This window comes from Arachis stenosperma, chromosome 7 (genome assembly GCF_014773155.1).
Source record: "Arachis stenosperma cultivar V10309 chromosome 7, arast.V10309.gnm1.PFL2, whole genome shotgun sequence".
NCBI classification, from domain to species: Eukaryota; Viridiplantae; Streptophyta; class Magnoliopsida; order Fabales; family Fabaceae; genus Arachis; species Arachis stenosperma.
The window spans coordinates 29,896,543-29,919,897 of record NC_080383.1 but is presented as its reverse complement, the minus strand read 5'-3'; the positions used below and the strand labels follow the sequence as shown (position 1 = coordinate 29,919,897).

General features: G+C 33.2%; 2 protein-coding genes across 2 annotated transcripts; both read left to right on the top strand.

The window, feature by feature from the left end:
- The first annotated feature begins 474 nt into the window (after positions 1 to 474).
- On the top strand, positions 475 to 4,788 carry LOC130939153 (phosphoinositide phospholipase C 4-like). The gene is made up of 9 exons (XM_057867255.1): positions 475 to 879; positions 1,518 to 1,714; positions 2,071 to 2,206; positions 2,289 to 2,522; positions 2,622 to 2,857; positions 2,994 to 3,111; positions 3,358 to 3,510; positions 3,596 to 3,682; positions 4,281 to 4,788. Exons 1-9 carry the CDS (start codon positions 568 to 570, stop codon positions 4,572 to 4,574), a joined length of 1,767 nt encoding a protein of 588 aa, XP_057723238.1. The 5' UTR covers positions 475 to 567; the 3' UTR covers positions 4,575 to 4,788.
- Positions 4,789 to 6,771: 1,983 nt separating this feature from the next.
- Positions 6,772 to 11,557, top strand: LOC130941819 (phosphoinositide phospholipase C 2-like). The gene is made up of 9 exons (XM_057870417.1): positions 6,772 to 7,178; positions 7,975 to 8,171; positions 8,252 to 8,387; positions 8,570 to 8,746; positions 9,013 to 9,242; positions 9,336 to 9,453; positions 9,561 to 9,704; positions 9,807 to 9,893; positions 11,209 to 11,557. The coding sequence occupies exons 1-9, from the start codon at positions 6,816 to 6,818 to the stop codon at positions 11,500 to 11,502; spliced, it is 1,746 nt and encodes a 581-aa protein (XP_057726400.1). The 5' UTR covers positions 6,772 to 6,815; the 3' UTR covers positions 11,503 to 11,557.
- The last annotated feature ends 11,798 nt before the right edge of the window (positions 11,558 to 23,355 follow it).

Below are 23,355 nucleotides of genomic sequence, written 5' to 3'. Positions count from 1 at the left end.
TATGAACTAATTATATGTTTATCTTTGTATTAGTTATTTATAGAATTTGACTTAACTATCTTAAAATGTTAGTAAAAATATGTATTTCAAATTTTAATTTTAAGTTTTTGACTATTTTTTTATTTTTTATTTATGTGAGAGTAGTTTTACCAATTGAACCAATAACTTATCGATTGAATCAATAAACTAATAAATCAGTAATTTAACCGATTTGATTACCGGTTCGGTTTTAACAACTATGCGCTCGTGGGACAACCCTCTCCTTTTCCTTCAATTATATGACATCTCATCTCACATAAATAAAGTGGCATATACTATGCAAAATTATTCACATTAAGTGCATGATTAAATTATGTTATAAACTAGTACTACAACAATGCACTACCAATATAAGAAGACAAAAAGACGACCTAGATTCTCCCAAGTCAAACAAGAAAAATTTTCCTATTGATACATTACAAGTCCATGATTTATATTTTATACACATAAAATGGCTGGAAATAATTCACATTGTCTTTTCAACTCTCTTCCTGAAAGAGTAGAAGCACTATAAACAAATTAAAGACAATGGGGAGCTACCGCGTGTGCGTGTGCTTCCAGCGGCGATTCAAGGTGGCGGAGGCCGAGCCGCCCTCCGACGTCAAGGAGCTTTTTCAGAAATACTCCGACGGCGGGGCCCACATGACGCCGGACAACTTCCGCCGCTTCTTGGCCGAGGTTCAAGGTGATGACGTGTCCCTCATTGAGCACCAGAACGTGGTGGAGCAAGTTCTCCATAAGCGCCACCATATAACCAAGTTCGCAAGGCACAACCTCACAGTCGATGATTTCCATTACTTCCTCTTCTCCACTGAGTTCAACCCTCCCATCGGATCTAAGGTATCAAACTTGAGTTTCGGGAAATTTAAGTGAATTCTCGACGTTTGATATTTGTTTGACTCGTGACTAAGCACATTTTAGCAGTGTTTTGCTGATTTATTTTTTCTTCTTTTTTAGACTGGAGCAGTGTTTGCTGACTATTTTGGTTGAAAATGAAAGCTTTGGATTGGATCTAGTTGCTACTTTTTTTTCTTTTTTGTCGTTTTTTCTAGAATCAGGAAAACTCATACATGATCAGGTGTTCTAGCTCTCCTTTATTACCACTCAAAATTCAGTGAAAAATAAGAATGATGATTGAATTGAACTAGTTGTATGACAATTTGGCAAAACTCTGGCTAGCATTTTTCTCTTAATTAATTGTTATACTATATTATTATCATTATTCAAGACGAAGGAAGGAAATTGAAATGCAATTCTTCACTGCATTATTGTGCTTATGATACCTTGATTTAATTGGCAATTAGATGGGAAAGACATGTTAATTAACGCAATGATACAGAGAAAATCTTTATTTCATGAACAATGCAAGTTTCATTGCAGGAATGAAGAGTCTCGTACTTTCATTAGCAATGTGGTTTATTATGTGAAGAATTCAACACTATAACAAGGTTTAACATCTAGATTTTGCCATTGTTTAGGTTAATCAGGATATGTCGGCTCCATTGTCCCACTATTTTATATACACTGGCCACAACTCCTATCTCACTGGAAATCAACTAAGCAGCGATTGCAGTGATGTGCCCATTATAAAGGCCTTGAATCGGGGCGTTAGAGTGGTGGAACTTGATATATGGCCCAATTCCACAAAAGATGATGTGCTTGTTTTGCATGGAAGGTATTCAATTTTTTTGACAGAGCAAAGCATTGTTACTCTTGATGTATCCTTTGGCTATGCATCTATATCATGGGATGATGTGAGGATGAAAGTTTAATGCATAAATGAAATTTGCATTCTGATCTCTTTCCCTTTGAGAAATTCATTGGTGTGGCTATGGAAGCTCATGGTGAGCATTCTCCTTATTAAGAGTAAAAAGGTTAAATAGAAGGTCAAACAAGATATTGTCTTTGGAACTATTATATATATATATATATATATAGCTAGTAGTTGATACTTGATTCCAAATTTGTATGCATAATTTCATAAATATGGTTTCTAGAAGATTCCTAAGTACCTTAAACCTGTTTATATAGGACATTGACAACTCCTGTTGAGTTAATTAAATGTTTGAAATCAATTAAAGAACATGCTTTCGCTGCATCTCCATACCCAGTCATAATAACACTGGAAGACCATCTTACACCAGACCTTCAAGCTAAGGTTGCTCAGGTAATATTTAATGTCTTAAAGGAGTAAGTCACTGTGTTTGATCTAGCTTTTGAACTGAATCATAATGCTATTTTGATGTTAGATGCTTACTAAAACATTTGGAGATATGTTGTTTTGTCCAAATCATGAAACTCTGAAAGAGTTTCCTTCCCCTGAAGAATTGAAGGGTCGGATCTTGATCTCAACAAAGCCTCCAAAGGAGTACGCTGAAACTGTCAAGGAGAATAATTCCTTTAAATTAGAAAAATCAAAGGATTCTGATGACGATGAATGGGGGAAGGAGGTCTCAACAAAAAATCAAAATGAAAATGATGTGGTGAGCTTGGAATCACACTTTTAAAGTGTTCTCCATTTTGTCAATACACCAATCTCCATTTCCTTATGTCTTCTAAGACTTAATTCTATTTCCTTATAGGGTGATTCTGATCCAAATCAACACAGCGAAGATGATGCCGTCGATGATTTAGCTCATGAGTTATGCTCATCTGAAGCTCCTAGTTATAAGCATCTCATCGCTATTCATGCTGGAAAACCGAAGGGTACTACTCTGAAGGACGCATTAAAAGTTGAAAATGATAAAGTTAGACGACTTAGCTTAAGTGAACAAGCTCTTGAAAAGGCTACTGAGTCACTTGGAACTGATCTTATTAGGTAAGAGTAATATAAGGTTTCTTTACAAATATGAGTAATATTCTACCATTATATTCAAATGATCTGCTACTTCTATTCCAATTTCCAGAAAATTCTTCAACAATATGACTATAAGGATTTCGATTTTGTATAACAGATTCACCCAGAAGAACTTTTTGAGGGTGTACCCCAAGGGTACAAGGTTCAATTCCTCTAACTACAAGCCAATGATTGGCTGGATGCATGGTGCTCAAATGGTTGCATTCAACATGCAGGTTTTAATTTTGGTTCCATTTTCTGTCCTTTATTCTGGATCATGACATATAAAATGCGCTTTTGAGTCTTAGAATTTTTTATGTTTAATTTTTACTAGTTTGTTTGTTTTGTAAATTTTGACTTACAATGTTTTTTGATTCGTATTGATTGATTGATCAATCCTTTCCTTTCATATTGTCTCATTCTTCAAGCTATAAAACTCTATAAACTGTAAACATTAGACTGATCGTTGGTTCTGATCGCAGGGATATGGCAGAAATTTATGGTTGATGCATGGAATGTTTAGATCCAACGGAGGATGTGGCTATGTGAAAAAGCCAGAGTTTCTTATGAATGTAGGTCCAAATAATGAGGTATTCAATCCAAAATATGATTTGCCAGTGAGAAAAACTCTAAAGGTAAGGATTCTATCAAACTGTAAGAAACACAAAAGTTAGCAATGTGCAATTTTCATATTGTTTTTAATTTAATCTCATTGGATAGGTGAAAGTATATCTTGGAGATGGATGGCGTATGGACTTTAAACAAACTCATTTCGACACTTATTCTCCGCCAGATTTTTATGCTAGGGTGAGAATTTTTCTTTTCTTTCTTTTTATTTGTCCTCAACTTCAGGGTAAGCCTGCGATTCGAAAGATGCTATCTTGTGACTTGAAGTTCACATATTTTAGTTTTCGAAATAGGATCTCTGCTTGTGACGGGTAAAAGCTGCACGGATTTACCCTCGCCAAACTTTATATATATATATATCTAGGACACTTGCGCATTAAGCTGCCCTATTATCCTTGGTTTAGAGTATAACTCCTTATAAACCAATGTTGGTTGTCCTTTGTTATATTTTAGCAATATTGATTGTGTAACATGTTTGTGTTATTTGTGTAAGCTAGTATATATTAGCTAATCTCAAGATAGAAAATATTCTATGTAATATTGACAGAAAGTACATGAGTGTTGATGCAATCTTCTTAGGGTAATGATATAGTCTTCTAATAATCTTCCTACTCATCATTCTAATACCAAATTAAAAGAAAAAACAGATGTATTCATTCAATCATTTTTCTTCAAATAGTGGAATTTAATGTATTCTCTTTCTCTCTTTAGTAATTAGGAGCATGTTTTGAAGGATAGATTAAGAGGATAAATCATTTTTCACATTCTTTACTTGCAGGTTGGTATAGCTGGGGCGCCAGCCGATCAGATAATGAAGAAAACAAAGATCATAGAAGATAATTGGATACCTACTTGGGAAGAAGAATTCACATTCCCTTTAAGAGTTCCAGAACTTGCATTGCTGAGAGTTGAAGTGCATGAATATGACATGTCTGAAACGGATGATTTTGCAGGCCAAACTTGCTTACCAGTTGCTGAACTAAAGCAAGGGATCCGTGCAGTTCCACTCTATGACCGCAAAGGGGAGAAGTACAACTCAGTTAGGCTTCTCATGCGATTTGAGTTCATCTAAGATATTGTTTTGTACTTATGATTTTTTTTTTCATTTTAATGTAAAAATGAAAAATGCTACAATTGACTTGTTTGATAGTTTAATTATGTATGGGTTTGATTCACACATTTGATGAAAAGGAATTATTTTTCTTAGTTTTGTTTTTCCAAGAGGACAATTATGTCGATGTAATAAATCATGAGAGGCACATGATCGCTAACCGAAGGTCTTTTTTGTTAACTGAGCTTGAGCATTAACCTTTTTTAGGTGCATTTCTCTTGCCATGGCCGACACTAGCAAAAAAGAGTTACGAAATAGAAATATAAAAAATGGAACGATAAATAAAAATAATAGACTCAGTATGTTAACATAAGATTTTTAGAATCCGAAGAAGGATATCAATGTGAGCTTTAGTCCCAATGTAATGATGAATTTTGATGGGATGTTGAGTTGTAATGTGATTGATTAGCCTCAATATGATGAAATCGACGACGAATTCTAGTGTTATTAATGTATATTATTCTACATTCTTTTTTTGTTGATAAATCAATATTTTTGGATTATAATTTCTAAAAATGTAATTTTGAACATTAAATAATATTTCCCAAGTTAAAACAGCCTCCAAATTGACCCACAAGTGAGGGTTTGCTTCAAATTTGTTTTGCTATGAGATGTCAAATCCCTTTTTCACCTATGTACTCAATGTGAATGTTTATCTTACTTCAAGTAGCTAGCTTTACCCCTGCATTACAATGAATATTCCTAACTTTAAGTTTGAAGATAAAATTATTGCCCCTAGAGAGGGTTTCTATATTAGTTATCTATACACTTCCCATGGAATTGGATCAAATAATAACCCAAATTGAGTTTGAAGATAAAATCTTAATTGGTTTAAGTGACGCTATTTTTTATAAGTAAAATTCTAACCGTTATAAATAAAAACACTAGTGTTAAAATTAAAAGAATTTTAATAAGTCACCCCAAGCTAACATAAATTACTGAAAGTCAAATAAGTTCAAACGAAAGGTGATCTAAAATAATCCATGTGTGAAAAATTGAAATTATAATCAAACTTTAAATATAATCTTTTATATTTGTAGTAGAATTAAAAAAAAAAAAAAAGTCTAGTATTGCAGTATCAACTGGATATATGAACTAGGAATCAGGAAAAACTGCAGGGATATGAATATGATGTTCTTGTTGTTATGTTGTACATTTTTAAGTTTTTACTAAGCGTGGCCGCAAAGAAACAGTGTTCTTTTCTTTTCTTTTTTGGTTTTTTAAATCATTTTACTCTTCTTAGTATAAGACTATAAGTAGTTACATTCAACTATTTGAGATTCTCTACTAAAAAAAATTGTCTTATTCAATATTAAATTATTATATAAACTAGACTTGAATTTGCGACCATTTATTAAAGAGGCTATCCTAACAAGTTATGCATTTGTAGATGACATTTATCTCTACGAAATGTTGTTTATAATTTTATTTAATCATATATAAATTTAATAGTTGTTATTTGAACATTTCTTAGAGTATAGCACTGCATAAGCATATTTTTTTCGTATATTTTCTGATTTTTATGGATGATTTAGATTTATAAGAATAATTAATTTTTTAGTTTGACCAATTTGTATACCATAAAATATTTCGGAACTTAAATATTAATTTTAAGTTTACATTATATAAATTATCGTAATTTTTTTTTACTAAATGGTCGTCATTTCTAATTTGAAATAATTATTATATTATAATTATTGTCCCAAAAATATTATATTTCCTATATTTTTTTAATCGTATTTTTTTATTTTTTTTATGGTATCTTACTATCTTTTAATCTGACAAATTAAAAATTAATCTATTAAAAATTTGAACTTTATTTAAAAATCCGTCATTCAACAATGAATTGTTGTATACATATATTAGCCAAATTTAACGCAAATATATTTGTCTAGTAGTATATTTTCATCCCTAATTGTATATATATAACTGTTGGTTTAAAAAAAATCATGTTGTACATACAATTAATACAAGTCCATGCTTCTAATTTAATTTAATTTGTGATCCTTGTATTATAACCATCTTCAAGCAATCTCTTCCTTGCTTAAAGAGATAAAGTTAAACAAAAACAAATGCTTTTTTGCACATATTGCAATAGTATAAATTCTCACTTTACACTAAGCAATTCAACAATTCCTGACAGATTAAAAACCTCAAACTTGTTTCCATCTTTTCTGTAGATTAAATTAAACAATAACAATAATGGCTTCATCAGGAACTAGTTTGGGATCTAGCTCTTGGAGAAAACCGAAACACCAACAACACTTCCAAGTGTGCTTCTGTTTCAAGAGGATATTCAAGCTTAAGGTGTCGGAACCGCCAGAGGAAATCCGAAGTATCTTCGAGAAGTTCTCGGAAAACAACAATGGCACGGTGATGAGTGTTGATGGGCTCTACAGATTCTTGGTTCGGTTCCAAGGAGAAAGGGATTGTGATGATACAAAACACAAGGCTCAAGCTATATTTGATAGTCACAAGCATCTCTTCTTGTTCCAAAGGAAAGGCTTTCATCTTGATGCATTCTTTCGCTATCTCTTAGGTGATGATAATGCCCCTCTTCTTCAGGTAAATAATATACATGCTTTTAACTACACTTTAAATTTTAATTACTTTAGTATGAAAATATATAAATATATCATAAAATTTTTTACTTGTCTGAATATAAATTAGTTTAAAATGCTAAAATTTATCTATTTTTCTTAATTACTAAAAAGCGAATATATTAAATTCGATAATTTATACAAGTTGAGTCAAATTAACATTTACCGGGTTAATCCGTTTTCTCAATTTTAGTGGGTTATTTTTTAATTGAATCCTACTCGAGAGTTAATGGAGTATTTGTACAATGTGTATAATGAGTTATTTATTTGGCCTAATATGAGTTAAAAAATGAATATTCAGAATAAAATATTACTAATTTCTCAAACACAATATACTCATACTATCTAAAATAATCATTGGAGTACCAGAAATAATAAATATCTGATATCCTACTGAATCGAAAATTCCTAAACTCCCATTGTATATATTGTACAGATATTTCATTGGCTCTCTATACTTTTTCTTTTTAATTTTAGTTAGTTACTCGTGACGAATTGACTCAAACTTATTTAATAGGTAAATAGTTTCTATGATTTATTCTTTTACAATTCCGCTACGTTAATAACCTTTATAATAAATACTGTTTTCACATTAGTATTTTCTTAACAACTAAACACGTGTTTTTTTGTTTTGTTAATTAAAAAATAATTTAAATAAACAATTACTTAATAATAATAATTTTATTTTGTTTGGTGTATCAATAATGTTTTTTCTTATTATTTTCATTATTCTTCCTAACAATTTATGATCTATGATCCAGGTTGGTCATGACATGAGAAGCCCACTGGCCCATTATTTCTTATACACGGGCCATAACTCCTACTTAACAGGTAATCAATTTAGTAGTAATAGCAGCACCGCCCCAATTATAAAGGCACTCAAGAAAGGTGTTAGAGTCATCGAACTTGATTTGTGGCCTAACTCCACTGGTAATTCTGTTGAAGTTCGTCATGGAAGGTATGCAATTTCCTTTACTTTTCATTCATATATAATTATGATTAATATTAGTGTTTATTTGGAGCTGTATATTATTACAGGACTCTAACTAGTCCGGTGAAACTGAGAGCTTGTTTGAAAGCAATTAAAGAATATGCATTTTATGCTTCTAAGTATCCTGTTGTTATAACTTTTGAAGACCATATAACTCCACCTCTCCAAGCTAAAGTTGCCAAGGTATTAATATTTTTTGTTATTATTTAACTATAATATTAAATTGAGACTCACAGCAAATAGAGTCTATATTTTATCCAATACTATAGCTGTATCAATGTCGTGTCTCACAAATATTATTATGTATAGATAATATTTTTCTTATTTAATATGTTTAAGTGGAAATAGATTTGAAATGTATGTAGATGGTGAATGGCATATTTGGGGACATGCTGTATCGCCCTTCTTCACAACACATTATGAATAAGTTCCCATCTCCAGAATCATTGAAGGAAAAGATTCTAATTTCAACCAAACCACCAGAAACTCCTGAAGAAGATCAAGAGCACAACGAAGAAAGATCATCTGAAGTCAACTATATGGTACGTTAAATATTCCATTTGACTTTCAGAAATATCATTTTACTAATTTTATCTTATGCACTGAACCGTTTAAAACATTTTATATTTATATTATTATTTTAGATAATTAATATAAGATATAGTTATTTTTATTAACATAACGTTAGATATAAGATAAAATTTATCAAAAAATAATTATCTTTATTGATGTAATATAAAATTATTTTATATTTGAAATTATATATTGAAAAATTTTTATTTTTTTGATATCTTTTATATTTTTTCAGATGCGATATAATTCATATGACAAGGATAAAAATGGAGATGAAGAGAAAGAGGAGAGTGAGGATGAAGAGGATAATTCTCTAGAATACAGAGATTTAATCTCAATTCATGCGGGGAAACCAAAAGGTGGGTCAGGGAATTTGTTCATTAGTCATGAAAAAGTAAGGCGTCTAAGCTTGAGCGAGGACCAGCTTGAGGAAATTGCTAAAACAAGGGCAACAGAAATTGTCAGGTGGTGAATAACACTTTTCTTATGATTTTTCTTGAATATAAAACTTTAATTATATCGTTAAATAAAGATGTTAATCCGTAAATATGCTTTCAGATTCACCCAAAAGAATTTGCTTAGAATATATCCAAGGGGCACGCGTGTGGACTCATCTAATTACAACCCCATGGTTGGATGGATGCATGGAGCTCAGATGGTAGCCTTTAATATGCAGGTTACAATTAATTTCCAATTTTTCTTCATTATTTGCAAAATTATAATCACAAAACATGAATTTTGTTATTATGCTTTTGTACATGTACGCACAATATTTTTTTCCAGGGACATGGGCACTTGCTTAGGATGATGGAAGGAATGTTCAGAGCAAATGGTGGGTGTGGCTATGTCAAGAAACCAAATATCTTGTTGGATGAGAACGAGGTCTTTGATCCTAGTGCATTTAGACTACCTAAAAAAAATCTGCAGGTCATTGAATTATTAAATCTACAGTTTTATTCAACATTTTTTGTGCTTTCTATAATTATTTAACCACCTCTAATTTTTATTATCGATGATATTAATAAGCAGGTTATGGTGTACATGGGTGAAGGTTGGCGTTCAGAATTTTCCCCAACACACTTTGATTTATATTCTCCTCCTGACTTCAGTGTAGAGGTAAATAAATATTATATATTGTTTAGAAACTAAAAAAAAAAAATGATAAAAATTGGACCAGAGATATAGCGAAAAGATGAAGATTCTTTTTGATAAAAAATTAAATATTTATTTATGAGAATATGTAATTTTATTTTTATTGATTTTTTTAAAATAAATTATACACTTCTCTTTATTTTTTTTTCACACAAACATCTCTTTAACCTAGAATTGTCCAGATCATAAACCACAAAACAAATGTATATATATTTCATCAATTAGCATCGTATCAGATAGAGTCACGCACTCTGAAGTCTGAAGTTATATTAAATGTCTATACACCTTGGGAATAATTATAAATATAGGTTTTCTTGACCTAGTTTTCTGAAATAATTAAGTTATTACATCCATTATATAATAACTATGAAACTAGTTAGTTATCGATCAATATTAATTAACTTTTTTAAAATTTTATTTTTAATTCATAATAACATTCAAATAAACATTAAAAAACACACCAGAAAAATATCTAAAATTCCACTAAAAATAACATCTAAAAATAGAATAACAATCTATGAAATTATTTATTTAGTTTAAACATCCAAAATTAAAAAAAAATTCTAAACGTAAGATACATCCAAAAATTCTCAACATATCTTAGTGAACATTCAAAATTTAAAACAACAGAACATTTAATTTGAGAGGTAGAGGAAGAAAGGGTGTTGAGATGCAGATAGAGAGCGGTCGAAGAAGAAGAGCACATTGTCTCTTCACAATTGTTGGGTGATTTTAAAAAATGTTGACTCTTCGTATTTTCTCATTGAGTGAAACAAATGCCACGTCCAACATTCTCTTGTTCAATATAATAAATAATAGAAAGGGTAAAATATAATTTTTATTCTTAAATTTATTAAAAATTTTTAAAAATATTTTTAAATTTTATTTTATTTTAATTTTATTCTAAAATTTTTTTATTTGTATTAAATTTATCGTTAACCATTAATTTCTAAACAAAAAATTATAACTAAATAATTTTATAAGAATAACTTTTAACATAAACAAATCAGATATATTTAGTATGTATTATTGTTAGATTAGTCTTAAATTTTTTAAAAATTTAGCTGTTAAAAATTTATAAAGATATATTTAATATAAATAAAAAAATTTTAAAACAAAATTGAAACAAAAAAAATTTAAAATAATTTTTAAAACATTTGACCAATTTTTTTTGGTGACTACATTTGACCAATTTTAAGAATAACAAATAAAACCTCCAATCTAATTAATTAGCCTAACTTTTAGGGTTAAGTGCTAATACATTAAGTTTATGGTGCAGCTTCGTATCTATGGTGTCCGAGCAGATGAAAGTATAAAAGAAACAATGACAATTGAAGATGAGTGGGTACCTGTATGGAACCAAGAATTTATCTTCCCATTAACGGTTCCGGAATTGGCACTCTTATACATCAAAGTGGTCGAACATGACTTCAAAGGAAAGAATGATTTTGGAGGACAAACATGTTTGCCTGTTTCTGAGTTAAGACAAGGCATTCGTTCGATTCGTTTGTGTAACCAAAAAGGTGAACCTTATAAGCATGTAAGGCTTCTTATGCAATTCCAATTTATATAAAAACAATAACAACAATAGTAACAACGAAGGTTCTATAATAGAAGTTGAAGTTGTGTGTGTGCGAGAGAGATGCTGCTTATATATGCATTATTAATTATATAATTCATGAGTTTGCCTCTTTTGATTGGGTACATGTTCGTTTATGAAATTTAATGTAACACCCTATTACACATAGTCTTATACTTAAGTTATTAAATAGAGGTGGCGAGGTATTCGACCTCTAAAAATAAAATTTAGTATATATAATAGTGTAAAAAGGTTTATAATTAGGAGCTTTTGAAGAAAAAGGGTAAATCAAAACCATTAATACGAAAAGCATAATACTCCGATCGATAACGTGAATGAAACAAATATAGAATAAGCTAACATGATAAGATATACAAGAGAGTGCCAAAAATACAGATATCAAGACTCAGAACTCGCTTTGCGAAGAGAACCAGCCCGAGCATAGAAGTATACATACATATATAAAGGAACTATTCAAAACAAAACCCGAAAGACAATATACAGAACCTATTTCTCCAAAATAGCCTCTAAGAGGAGTCAATACAAAATATATATATACAATGGAGAATATAAGTATCTAAGCAAGTATATAAGATCAAAATAAAATTCCGAGAGCTAAGGATCTTCGCCAAAATAGAAGTCTCCAACATGTCTCAGCGAGGAGCCTCACGTCCTACATCTAAAAACCACAAAATTCGTATGAGTGAGAACCGGAGGTTCTCAGCATGGTAACAGTACCCAAATATCTAACATGTAATGTCCTGGAAAAGTCAAAGGCAATTCTAGAACTCCCAATTATAATCTGATGAGTTTGAAAAACTCTAATTTAATATGATGATGATCAAATATTATTAAAATATTATTTAAGAAATTATTTAACTTCAGTTTCAAATTAATTGATTAATAATTTCTATTTTTGTATGCAGGATTTTGGTCATTGGGTTTAAGCAACAAAAAAGCCCAACATATTGATAATTTTCAGCCTTGTGCAAAATTGTTTAAAATTAAGTGGCTGAATTATTGTTATGCTTGTTGGGCCAGGAAAAACAAATTTTGAGGCCTAACAAAGTGGATGATCCGAAGTCAAAAGGAAATGGGGCACAATGTTTTCTTTACTCATTTAACATGATGAAATTCATTTCTTTAATTAATTTGCTGCATGATTTCAATGGATACCACTTTCTCTCTTTTGATGGATTTCAAAATTCATTTAACTTGCATTAATTGCCTTGGAAACATGAAAGAGAAAAAGCAAAGTGATATGATGGCATTAATTGAAGTTTACATGTTACTAGGCAAAAAGCATGGGAAGTTAATTTTAGTTGATTTTATTTGATATCACACATTACTTCCATAGCTTTTCTTTTTTCTACATTCTCTTCTCTCTCTTTAGATTCGGTCAGATCCATCAGGAAAGATGGAAGCAAAAACAAGTTATTAGAAGAAAGAAGAAGAAGCTAGGAGCAAGCATGAAGCCATTGTGATGATGGCGTTGGAAAAAAGAAAATCCACAGTAGGGTGTGGCTGATATCTTTGCCACTTATGGTAAGAAGTGGTGAGGAAGTCTCAAGCTCTCCATACCCAAAAATAGAAGAAGATCTAACTCGGTCAGAGAAGAAGATCCCTTGGAAGCATGGCTCGTCTCTACTTTTGATCAACCACCACAGGAGGTAGCTACTGTAGCTACGTGGAGGAAGAGGCAGAAGATAAGAGCAGGAGGAGCTGTCAAGCATCAAGGACTCATCAAGGGTCAGGAATCCTTCTTGGGGAGCAAGTCAAGATGGAAGGTCCGGATTGATGAATCTTGCTGAGAAGGGATGACACAGAGGTAATTGCATGTTGGTTTTTGTATTTGGTTATCTCTCTTCTTTCTTTGGCCGAACCGGTTTTGTTAAAGAAGAAGAAGATTAGCTCGATTCAACAGTTTCAACCTTGGAGGCTTTTCCTTCTATAAATAAGGGAGAACAGCCAGGGTTTGAAGCAAGGAGAAAAGAGTGAAAGCACAGAGTTCTCATAGCTATCTAAACTAACAGAAGTTCTTCTCCTTCAATGTGTTTCGTGTTATATTTTTCTATTTAGTTTTGTCTGTCTTAAGTCTCATAGAAAAAGGCAAACAGTGAGACTTGTATGAAAAAGCCATAGAGCAGAAAAAGGCAAAGTATACAAAATTAAAAGAAAAAGCCATGAATGTCCTAGAGGTCCTTTGTACATCTGTGTTGTGTTTCATGATTCTGTGGGAATCCCCTTGCAAGTTGGGTTAGCACTTAGCAGTTGAAAGCTTGGTAGGTGACCAAGTCAAATTCAAGATTCGGGTTAAATTTTGGATTTGTCCCAGATAGGAAGGGTAATTCCTAGGAAAAATTGGTGTTTGTAATCAAAGATGATTATAGTAAAATTCCATCATTGTTGTGATGGAGACTGGACGTAGGCTGCATTGCATTTAGCAACTGAACCAGGATACATCTTGGTGTGATTTTCTCTCTCTTTTACTCCATTTCTATTTCTGCTGCATTGGAGACAAAACTAAAAAATATCTCTTGCCTGGTTACGAGACAAAAAGAAAAAGTCTCTTGGCTGGGTACGAGACAAAAAGCAAAAATATTTTCTCAAGGCATTCTACCAGACAACAAGTATAACTCAGCAAAAAGGGGCTAAGATTCAACTCCCCCTTTCTCTTAGCCACTGATTAGCATCAATTGGTATCAGAGCTTGGTCTCAAAGAGATCAAGCTTTGCAACTTGGAGAAAAGATCCAGATGGCAAAAAACAGTGGCTCAAACTTGGTGTCCTACAATCTGACAGAAGGACAGTCAAGCAGCAGACCTCCTCTTTTCAATGGGAAGAACTACACCTATTGGAAGGAAAGAATGAAGATTTTTGTGCAAGCAGTAGATTACAGAATCTGGAAGATCATCCTGGAGGGTCTTCAATTTCCAACCACCACAAGTGCTGAAGGAGTAGTCTCTCTTAAAGCCGAAGCCAGTTGGATCGAAGAAGACAGGAAAAAGGTGGAGCTCAACGCCAAAACTATCAACTTGCTCAACTGTGCAATCAGCTTCGAGGAATACCGACGGGTATCATAATGCACAACGACAAAGAAAATTTGGGATAAACTTCAAGTCACTCATGAAGGAACCACCATAGTGAAGAAGACCAGGATAGATATGTTGAATAGAGAATATGAAATGTTCTCAATGAAGGAAGGAGAATCAATAGATGAAATGTTTGAAAGATTCAACATCATCATTGTTGGCTTGGATGCTATGGGATCAAGTATTCTGAATCTGTGCTTGTGAGGAGAGTTTTGAGAAGTCTCACAAAAGAGTGAAAAACTAAGGCATTAATAATATCTGAGAGTAGTGGCCTTGATTCTATGACATATGATGACTTGAGAGGAAATCTACTTGCTTTTGAAAACACTTATTTGAAAAAAGATTCAAAAAGAAAAGGAATAACTCTTACATCTGTTTCTAACTCCCTGGATGATGAATCCAGTGATAATTCCTCTGAAAATAAATTTGTTTTGTTTGCCAAAAAATTCAGAAAAATGGTGAAACTGAAGGAAAGAAACAATGAAGCAGCTCAAGGAAACAAAAGAAAGACTTCAGCAAAGTGATCTGCTACAACTGCAAGGAGACTGGGCATTTCAAATCTGATTGCCGTAAGTTGAAGAAGGAGGAGAAGCCGAAGAAGGGAAAGAAGAAAGGAATGATGGCTTCTTGGGAAGACTTAGAAATCGACTCAGAAGATGATGAAGAATCAGACACGAAGTCTCAACCGTGCCTTATAGCAGATCACGTTGAACAAGTAGTATTTAATAACCCTAACACTGAAGATCTTCATCTCATGATTGATTATCTTTCTGAAAAAATTAGATGCTTCTTGCTTGAAAACCAAGATCTTGAGTCACAAATTACTATTTTTAAAGCTGAAAATGGTTTTCTTAAAGATAAATTAAGGGAAGCTGAAACCACTATTGAACTTGTTGAAGAAAACAAGCAGTTAAAAGCTCAACTTAAAAGCTGTGAATTTTACCATTCTGTGACTGCAAATCTGAATTACCTTGAAGAAAATGATTGGCTGCATAAAGAGATAAGAAAGCTTAAAGAAGACTTAGCCAAGTTCATTCAAAGTTCTGAAAATCTAAATCAAATCTTGGCTAGTCAAAAATCTCTTTATGATAAAGTTGGCTTGGGTTTTCATAAAATTTTCAAATCTATTGAGAAACCTTCTTTTGAAAACATGGCTTCATCTTCTAATGATACAAGGTTTCAAAACCCAACAAGCTTCAACAAAACAGCAACTCCAAGGTTTTGCAGATTTTGCAATCAGAGTAGTCATTTTCCCATTCAATGTTTTTTCATTGAAAGAATGATTGGAAACAAAGTTTGTAAAGTTGTTTGTGATTACAATGGCTTGGAACAAAGAAGATGATTTAACATGAAAGGATCCAAGAAGATTTGGATACCTAAGGTTACTTGAGCTCATTTTGTAGGTTTGCCTAGCATCCAAGCGAAAGGACAATATGTGGTACATGGATAGTGGATGCTCTAGGCATATGATCGGAAAGGCAACCTTATTCATTAAGTTTGATGAATATGATGGAGGGTTTGTCACTTTCGGTGATGATGACAAAGGAAAGATAGTGGCCATTGAAAAAGTTGGTAAAGGTTTTTCTTCTTTTATAAATGATGTTTTTCCTGTTGATGGTTTGAAACACAACTTGCTAAGTGTAAGTCAATTATGTGATCTTGGATATGAAGTCATTTTTAGGAAATTGGTTTGTTTAGTTATTTGTGAAAAAACTGGAGATATTTTGTTTGAAGCTAAAAGGTATAACAATGTGTATGGATTGACTCTTGAGGAATTAAAAGATCAAAAAGTAACATGCTTTACATCACTTGAATCTGAAAAATGGCTTTGGCATAAGAAATTGGATCATGCAAGCATGTACCAAATTTCTAAGCTTGTTAAGAAAAACTTGGTAAGAGGAATTCCAGATATTAAATTTGATAAGGATATTACTTGTGATGCTTGCCGATTAGGCAAACAAGTAAAATTCTCTTTTAAGCCAAAAGATGGAATTTCAACCAAGAGGCCATTGGAAATGTTACATATTGATCTTTTTGATCCAACAAGAACTCAAAGTCTAGGAGGTAAACATTATGGATTGGTGGTGGTGGATGACTACTCTAGATTCGGTTAGGTACTTTTTCTTTCTCATAAGAATGATGCTTTCCATGCTTTCTCAACTCTTTGCAAAAGAATTCAAAATGAAAAAGATTTGAAAATTGCCCACTTAAGAAGTGATCACGGAAAAGAATTTGAAAATCAAGACTTTGAAAAATTTTGTGATGATTTTGGAATTGTTCATAACTTTTCATGTCCTAGAACCCCTAGACAAAATGGGGTGGTTGAAAGAAGGAATAGAAGTCTTCAAGAAATGACTAGGGCTATGCTATGTGAAAATGAGGTTCCAAAATTTCTATGGGCTGAAGCTGTAAATACAGCTTGTTATATTTTGAATAGGACTATTATTAGAAAATGGTTAAAGAAAACTCCTTATGAGCTATGGAAAGGAACCCCTCATAATCTTAAGTATTTCCACATATTTGGATGCAAATACTTTGTACTTAACAATAAAGAAAACCTTGGTAAATTTGATCCAAAATCCTATAAGGGAATGTTTGTTGGATACTCCACCACTAGCAAAGCTTATAGAATTTACCTCAAAGAACATAGAATCATAGAGGAATCCATACACGTTTCTTTTTAAGATACTAATTCAATTCCCAGTGTTGTGGTGGAAGATGATACAGATTGTGAAGATGCTATTAACAAGGAAGCCAGTGAAGAAAATCCTAAATCTGTCCCAAATGAAAAATCTGTCCTCTCAAATTTGTCTCATCAGGATGGAGGAGATATTTCTATTTTGTCTCTTGAGACAGTAAGAGAATCTGGAACAGAACAAGCTACTAAAGCTCATCAAAGCTCAACCTTACTCCAAAAACCAAGAGAGTGGAAGTCTATGAGAGGTTATCCTCATGATTTTATCATAGGTGACCCTTCACAAGGAGTAACCACAAGATCCTCATCTAAGAAGCAAGCCGAACAAAGCAATTTTGCTCTCTTGTCCCAAATGGAGCCTAACAATGTGAAACAAGCTCTTCAAGACCCCTCATGGGTCAAAGCCATGCAAGAAGAGCTAGCCCAATTTGACAAGAATGAGGTTTGGACACTAGTACCTCATCCGAATGGTAAGAAGGTAACAGCTACTAAGTGGGTTTTCAAAAATAAACTAGGTGAGGATGGTAAGGTTGTTCGTAACAAGGCTAGATTAGTGGCCCAAGGTTACGATCAAGAAGAGGGTATAGATTTTGATGAGTCTTTTGCTCCGGTAGTAAGAATGGAAGCAATTAGGTTGCTTCTTGCCTTTGCTGCCCATAAAGGTTTTAAAATGTTCCAAATGGATGTCAAATGTGCTGTCCTTAATTGCTTTATAGATAGAGAAGTGTTTGTGGCTCAACCCCCCGATTTTGAAGATAAAGAATTTCCAAATCATGTTTTCAAACTTTCAAAGGTCCTTTATGGCCTTAGGCAAGCTCTAAGAGCTTGGTATGAAAGGTTTAGTGCCTTTTTATTGGAAAATTACTTTCAAATGGGTGCCACCGATACTACTTTATTTATTAAAGTATCTAATGATGATATTCTTGTTGTTCAAGTTTATCTTGATGATATAGTGTTTGAATCGGCCAATGAATCCTTGTGTGAAGAGTTTAGAAAACTCATGACTAGTGAGTTTGAAATGAGTTTAATGGGAGAACTAACATTATTTCTTGGTCTCCAAATTAAACAAACTCCTAGTGGCACTTTCATTCACCAAGGAAAGTATGCTAAGGAATTAATCAAGAAATTTGGCCTAGAAAATTCCAAACCTATGGGAACACCAATGCATCTAAACACTAAACTTGAAAAAGATGATGATGGCAAAGATGTGGATGAAACACGGTATAGAGGAATGATAGGTTCACTAATGTATCTTACCTCCTATAGATCGGATATTGTTCAAAGTGTGGGTGTATGTTCAAGATTTCAATCTCACCCAAAAGAATCCCATCTTTCAGCCGTTAAACGAATCATTAGATATATTAAGGAAACATGTGAATATGGCTTGTGGTATCCTAAATCTAATGACTTTTGTGCAGTAGGATTTTGTGATATAGATTATGCGGGAGATCGGGTGGATAGAAGGAGCACCTCCAGAATATGTTGCTTCCTTGGAAGCTCACTTAACATGTGGTCAAGCAAAAAACAAGCCACAGTAGCTCTATCCACAGCCGAAGCTGAATATATTTCTGCATCTGCATGTTGTTCACAATTAATTTGGTTGAAAACTCAGTTGGAGGATTACAAATTAAAGATCAATAGCATACCCTTGTTTTGTGATCATATGAGTGCTATAAACATCTCAAAAAATCCTGTGTTGCACTCTAGAACTAAGCACATTAAAATTAAATATCATTTTATTAGAGAACATGTGTAAAAGGGTACCATTGATATTTAATTTGTAAAATCCGAAGAACAACTTGTAGACATTTTTACTAAACCCTTGTGTGAAGACAGATTCTGCTATCTAAGAAACAGTTTGGGAATGATAGAATTGAGTTCTATTGATAATTTGTAAAATTTCTGATTCTATTTGGTTTTGTCTCGTAGCTAAGGAGAAGACGAATCTGAGGATGTGATAAGCAGGCCATGATACAGGGGGAGAATAATTCTGATATTAATGATCATGGGCCCCACCAAATCCTCTTTGACTCCATTCATAACCCTAGCCCGTTTTGAGTTCCTTAATTTTTAAATCATACCTTTTGGAAGTTGTCATATCATAACTTGTAGAGAAGGAGTTGTTGTCAAATCATAATCTTTTCTTTCACCTCATCCCTTGATTCTAGGAGCTAACCTTTCAGTTTTAATTTAAAAAAAAATCTTTTCTTGTTGATAACCGCGCCACTTAATGGTCCATTACTCACTTAACCATCTCTCTCCACTTAGCATTAGATGCTCCTCTAACCTCCCACCTCTCTCCAATCTCTTCGGCCACTCCTTCATCTTCCCCCTCCATTGTCCATTTTCATAACATGAAAAAGATAGTGGCTCCCAAAAAAAGTAGCCAAACTCCGCTCTCTATAAATTCTCCATTTTCTTCCACTCCTCAAATACATACTCACATTCGCATTCACTATACCTCTTCTTCATCTCCTTTAATCTCGTCCAAGCAAACCAAAACCATGAGGAGAAAGGTTATTCAGCCAAGGTCATCATCTCGCAAGATTTCTAGAGAAGACAAGGAGCCTGTGATAGAAGAAGAAGAGGAGTCCCAATCTTCGTTACCTCATTCACCTCCAAGAAAATCAACTCCTCACCCCTCCGGCTGCAGTTCTCAATGCTCAAAAGGCTACTCTCTTCGCAACAAGTGGGAACCGCCAAACTTGGAATCTCTTGATTTCAAAAACAAGTTCAACAAGGGGCATTCTCATTTTTATCCGGGCATATTCAACTCTTGTGCTTCATATGAGTTTCATGATCAAGTTCTAACTAAGCGTCACTTATGTGCTTCTCACATAGTGAACTTGGAGTCTCTGGCCACAAAGGGGATCAACTTTGTTACTCTATTCGATAATCTGAAGTGGACTCCTTTGTTCAACATTCAAAAGCCTATATATCCATCACTGGTTTGCGAGTTCTATGCGAACATGAGGTACCTTGATGGAGCTATACATTCATATATCAAGAAGGTTCACTTATCTCTCAACAGAGAAACAATCAGTATTGCATTGGGATATGTTAATGACGGAACAACTGCCTACATGACTGAAAAGTGGGATTCACAAGTTGGGGTCACATATCAGATTGCTCTGAATCGAACCTGTGAAAACTTCTCTGCCCTGGATGGGATGGTGTTGACGCATAAAGCTCTTGGACCTGTAAAAATGCTACTTCACAGACTCATCAATCATATCTTGATGCCTCAGAGTGGTTCCTTCCAAAGAATAAATGTTTGTGATACTTTAGTTCTTTTTGCAATCCTTACTTCCTCTCCTATTTCTTTTGCTCATTTAATGGTGCATCACATGTGGGAATGTGTTCGCAGTAACAAAAAGGCTAATCTGCCGTATGGAATCTTTCTTACATGCATCTTTGAATATTTTCATGTTGATTTAACAAATGAGGATGTAGAAAACAAGGTTTCCATCATCAAAGGAGGAGGAGTCACTGGATCCGCAAAAGGTACCAAAGGAAAACACTCAATGCCCTCTGAACCATCAGACAATGATCTTGAGAGTCGTCCCAATGAGCTAACAAAGGTTGCTGATTCCATCAAGGACGTTCTCACTAAATTTTCTAATATGTCAAACCTGATGGTACGATCATACAAACAAGCCCGCAAACAAGCGTATGAGAATGAGAAGGCTTGGAAAAAGTGCCATGAGCGAATTAATCTGCTGCTTGATAGCTTTGAAAAAGATTTGGGTGATGCAGATGAAGACAACCAATCCCTTGGCTCTGACATTAACCTTTCTGATGCTTGATTCAGTTTAACTGCTAGTTCCTATAAACTCTGTTTTATTTTCCTATTTTCTTGTTTTGAGTACTATATAACTGTTAAGATGGATACTTTGGACCTTTATGTTTTAGTTTAAACAAATATTATGCATTTTGGTTTATTCTTGTCTGTTTTGCAGGTTCCCCCATTGATGATAAAAAAGGAAAGAAAGTTAGAAAAATTGAAAAACATGGGCTGAAATCAATTTGATTCATGATCACCCCTGTGCATATGTTCCAATCTTATTTGTCATGTTTTATGATATATGCTCTGGTTTATGTTTTATCATGCTCTGAATTTGGCTATGATAGTTTTGATTAAAGCTCTGATAATTTTTTATTTAATGATTTTGCCAATTTTATAAAGTTTGGATGTTGACTATTTATCTTAGAAAAAGCTTCATAGATTGTAAATTATTGTCTTTATTTGGCAAATGTTTCTTGGCAGGAATTAGTTTTAACAAAAACTATTTTTTTAACTTGAAGTATGTTGAGTTTTGAATATATGTTAAAATATACTCTGAAAGTACTCAAGCATGCATTAGTTTGGTTGTCATATTGAGCAGAAAATCATTTATGATAACAAATCAGTTTTGCTTATCATTTCACTTTTGCTCATAAATTAAGCTGTTCAACATTTCAAATATTTCATATGTTGAATACATTGTGGCCTTAAACTTGATTTTAAAAGTTATAGGTAAAGCTTCCCTTGGTAAAATGGCATATATTAAGGGGGAGGTATGTAACAATTGGAAAGGGGGAGGATTCCAAATCTTCAAAGGGAGTACTCTTAATTCTTACTCTTTTCAATTAATTTTTTTTTAATAATGTTTGTCATCAAGGAGGAGATTGATGAGTTTGAAAAACTCTAATTTAATATGATGATGATCAAATATTATTAAAATATTATTTAAGAAATTATTTAATTTCAATTTCAAATTAATTGATTAATAATTTCTGTTTTTGTATGCAGGATTTTGGTCATGGGGTTTAAGCAACAAAAAAGTCCAACATAATGATAATTTTCAGCCTTGTGCAAAATTGTTTAAAATTAAGTGGTTGAATTATTGTTATGCTTGTTGGGCCAGGAAAAACAAATTTTGAGGCCCAACAAAGTGGATGATCCGAAATCAAAAGGAAATGGGGCACAATGTTTTCTTTACTCATTTAACATGATGGAATTCATTTCTTTAATTAATTTGCTACATGATTTCAACGGATGCCACTTTCTCTCTTTTGATAGATTTCAAAATTCATTTAACTTGTATTAATTACCTTGAAAACATGAAAGAGAAAAAGCAATGTGATTTGATGGCATTAATTGAAGCTTACACGTTACTAGGCAAAAAGCATAGGAAGTTGATTTTAGTTGATTTTATTTGATATCACACATTACTTCCATAGCTTTTCTTTTTTCTACACTCTCTTCTCTCTCTTCAGATTCGGTCACATCCATCAGAAAAGATGGAAGCAAAAATAAGTTATCAGAAGAAAGAAGAAGAAGCTAGGAGCAAGCATGAAGCCATTATGATGATGGCGTTGGGAAAAAGAAGATCCACAGTAGGGTGTAGCAGAGATCTTTGGCACTTATAGTAAGAAGTAGTGAGGAAGTCTCAAACTCTCCATACCCAAAAATGGAAGAAGATCCAACTCGGTCAGAAAATAAGATCCCTTGGAAGCATGGCTCGTCTCTACTTTTGATCAACCACCATAGGAGGTAGCTACTGTAGCTACGTGGAGGAAGAGGCAGAAGATAAGAGCAGAAGGAGCTGTCAAGCATCAAGGACTCATCAAGGGTCAGAAATCTTTCTTGGGGAGCAAGTCAAGATGGAAGGCCCGGATTGATGAATCTTGGTGAGAAGGGATGACACAGAGGTAATTGCATGTTGGTTTTTGCATTTGGTTATCTCTCTTCTCTCTCTAGCCGAACCAGTTTTGTTTGAAGAAGAAGAAGATTAGCTTGGTTCAACAGTTTCAACCTTGGAGGCTTCTCCTTCTGTAAATAAGGGAGAATAGCCAAGGTTTGAAGCAAAGAGAAAAGAGTGAAAGCACAGAGTTCTCATAGCTACCCAAACTAACAGAAGTTCTTCTCCTTCAATGTGTTTCATATTGTATTTTTCTGTTTAGTTTTGTCTGTCTTGAGTCTCATAGAAAAAGGCAAACAGTGAGGTTTGTATAAAAAAGCCATAGAACGAAAAAAGACAGAGTATACAAAATTAAAAGAAAAAGTCATAGATGTCCT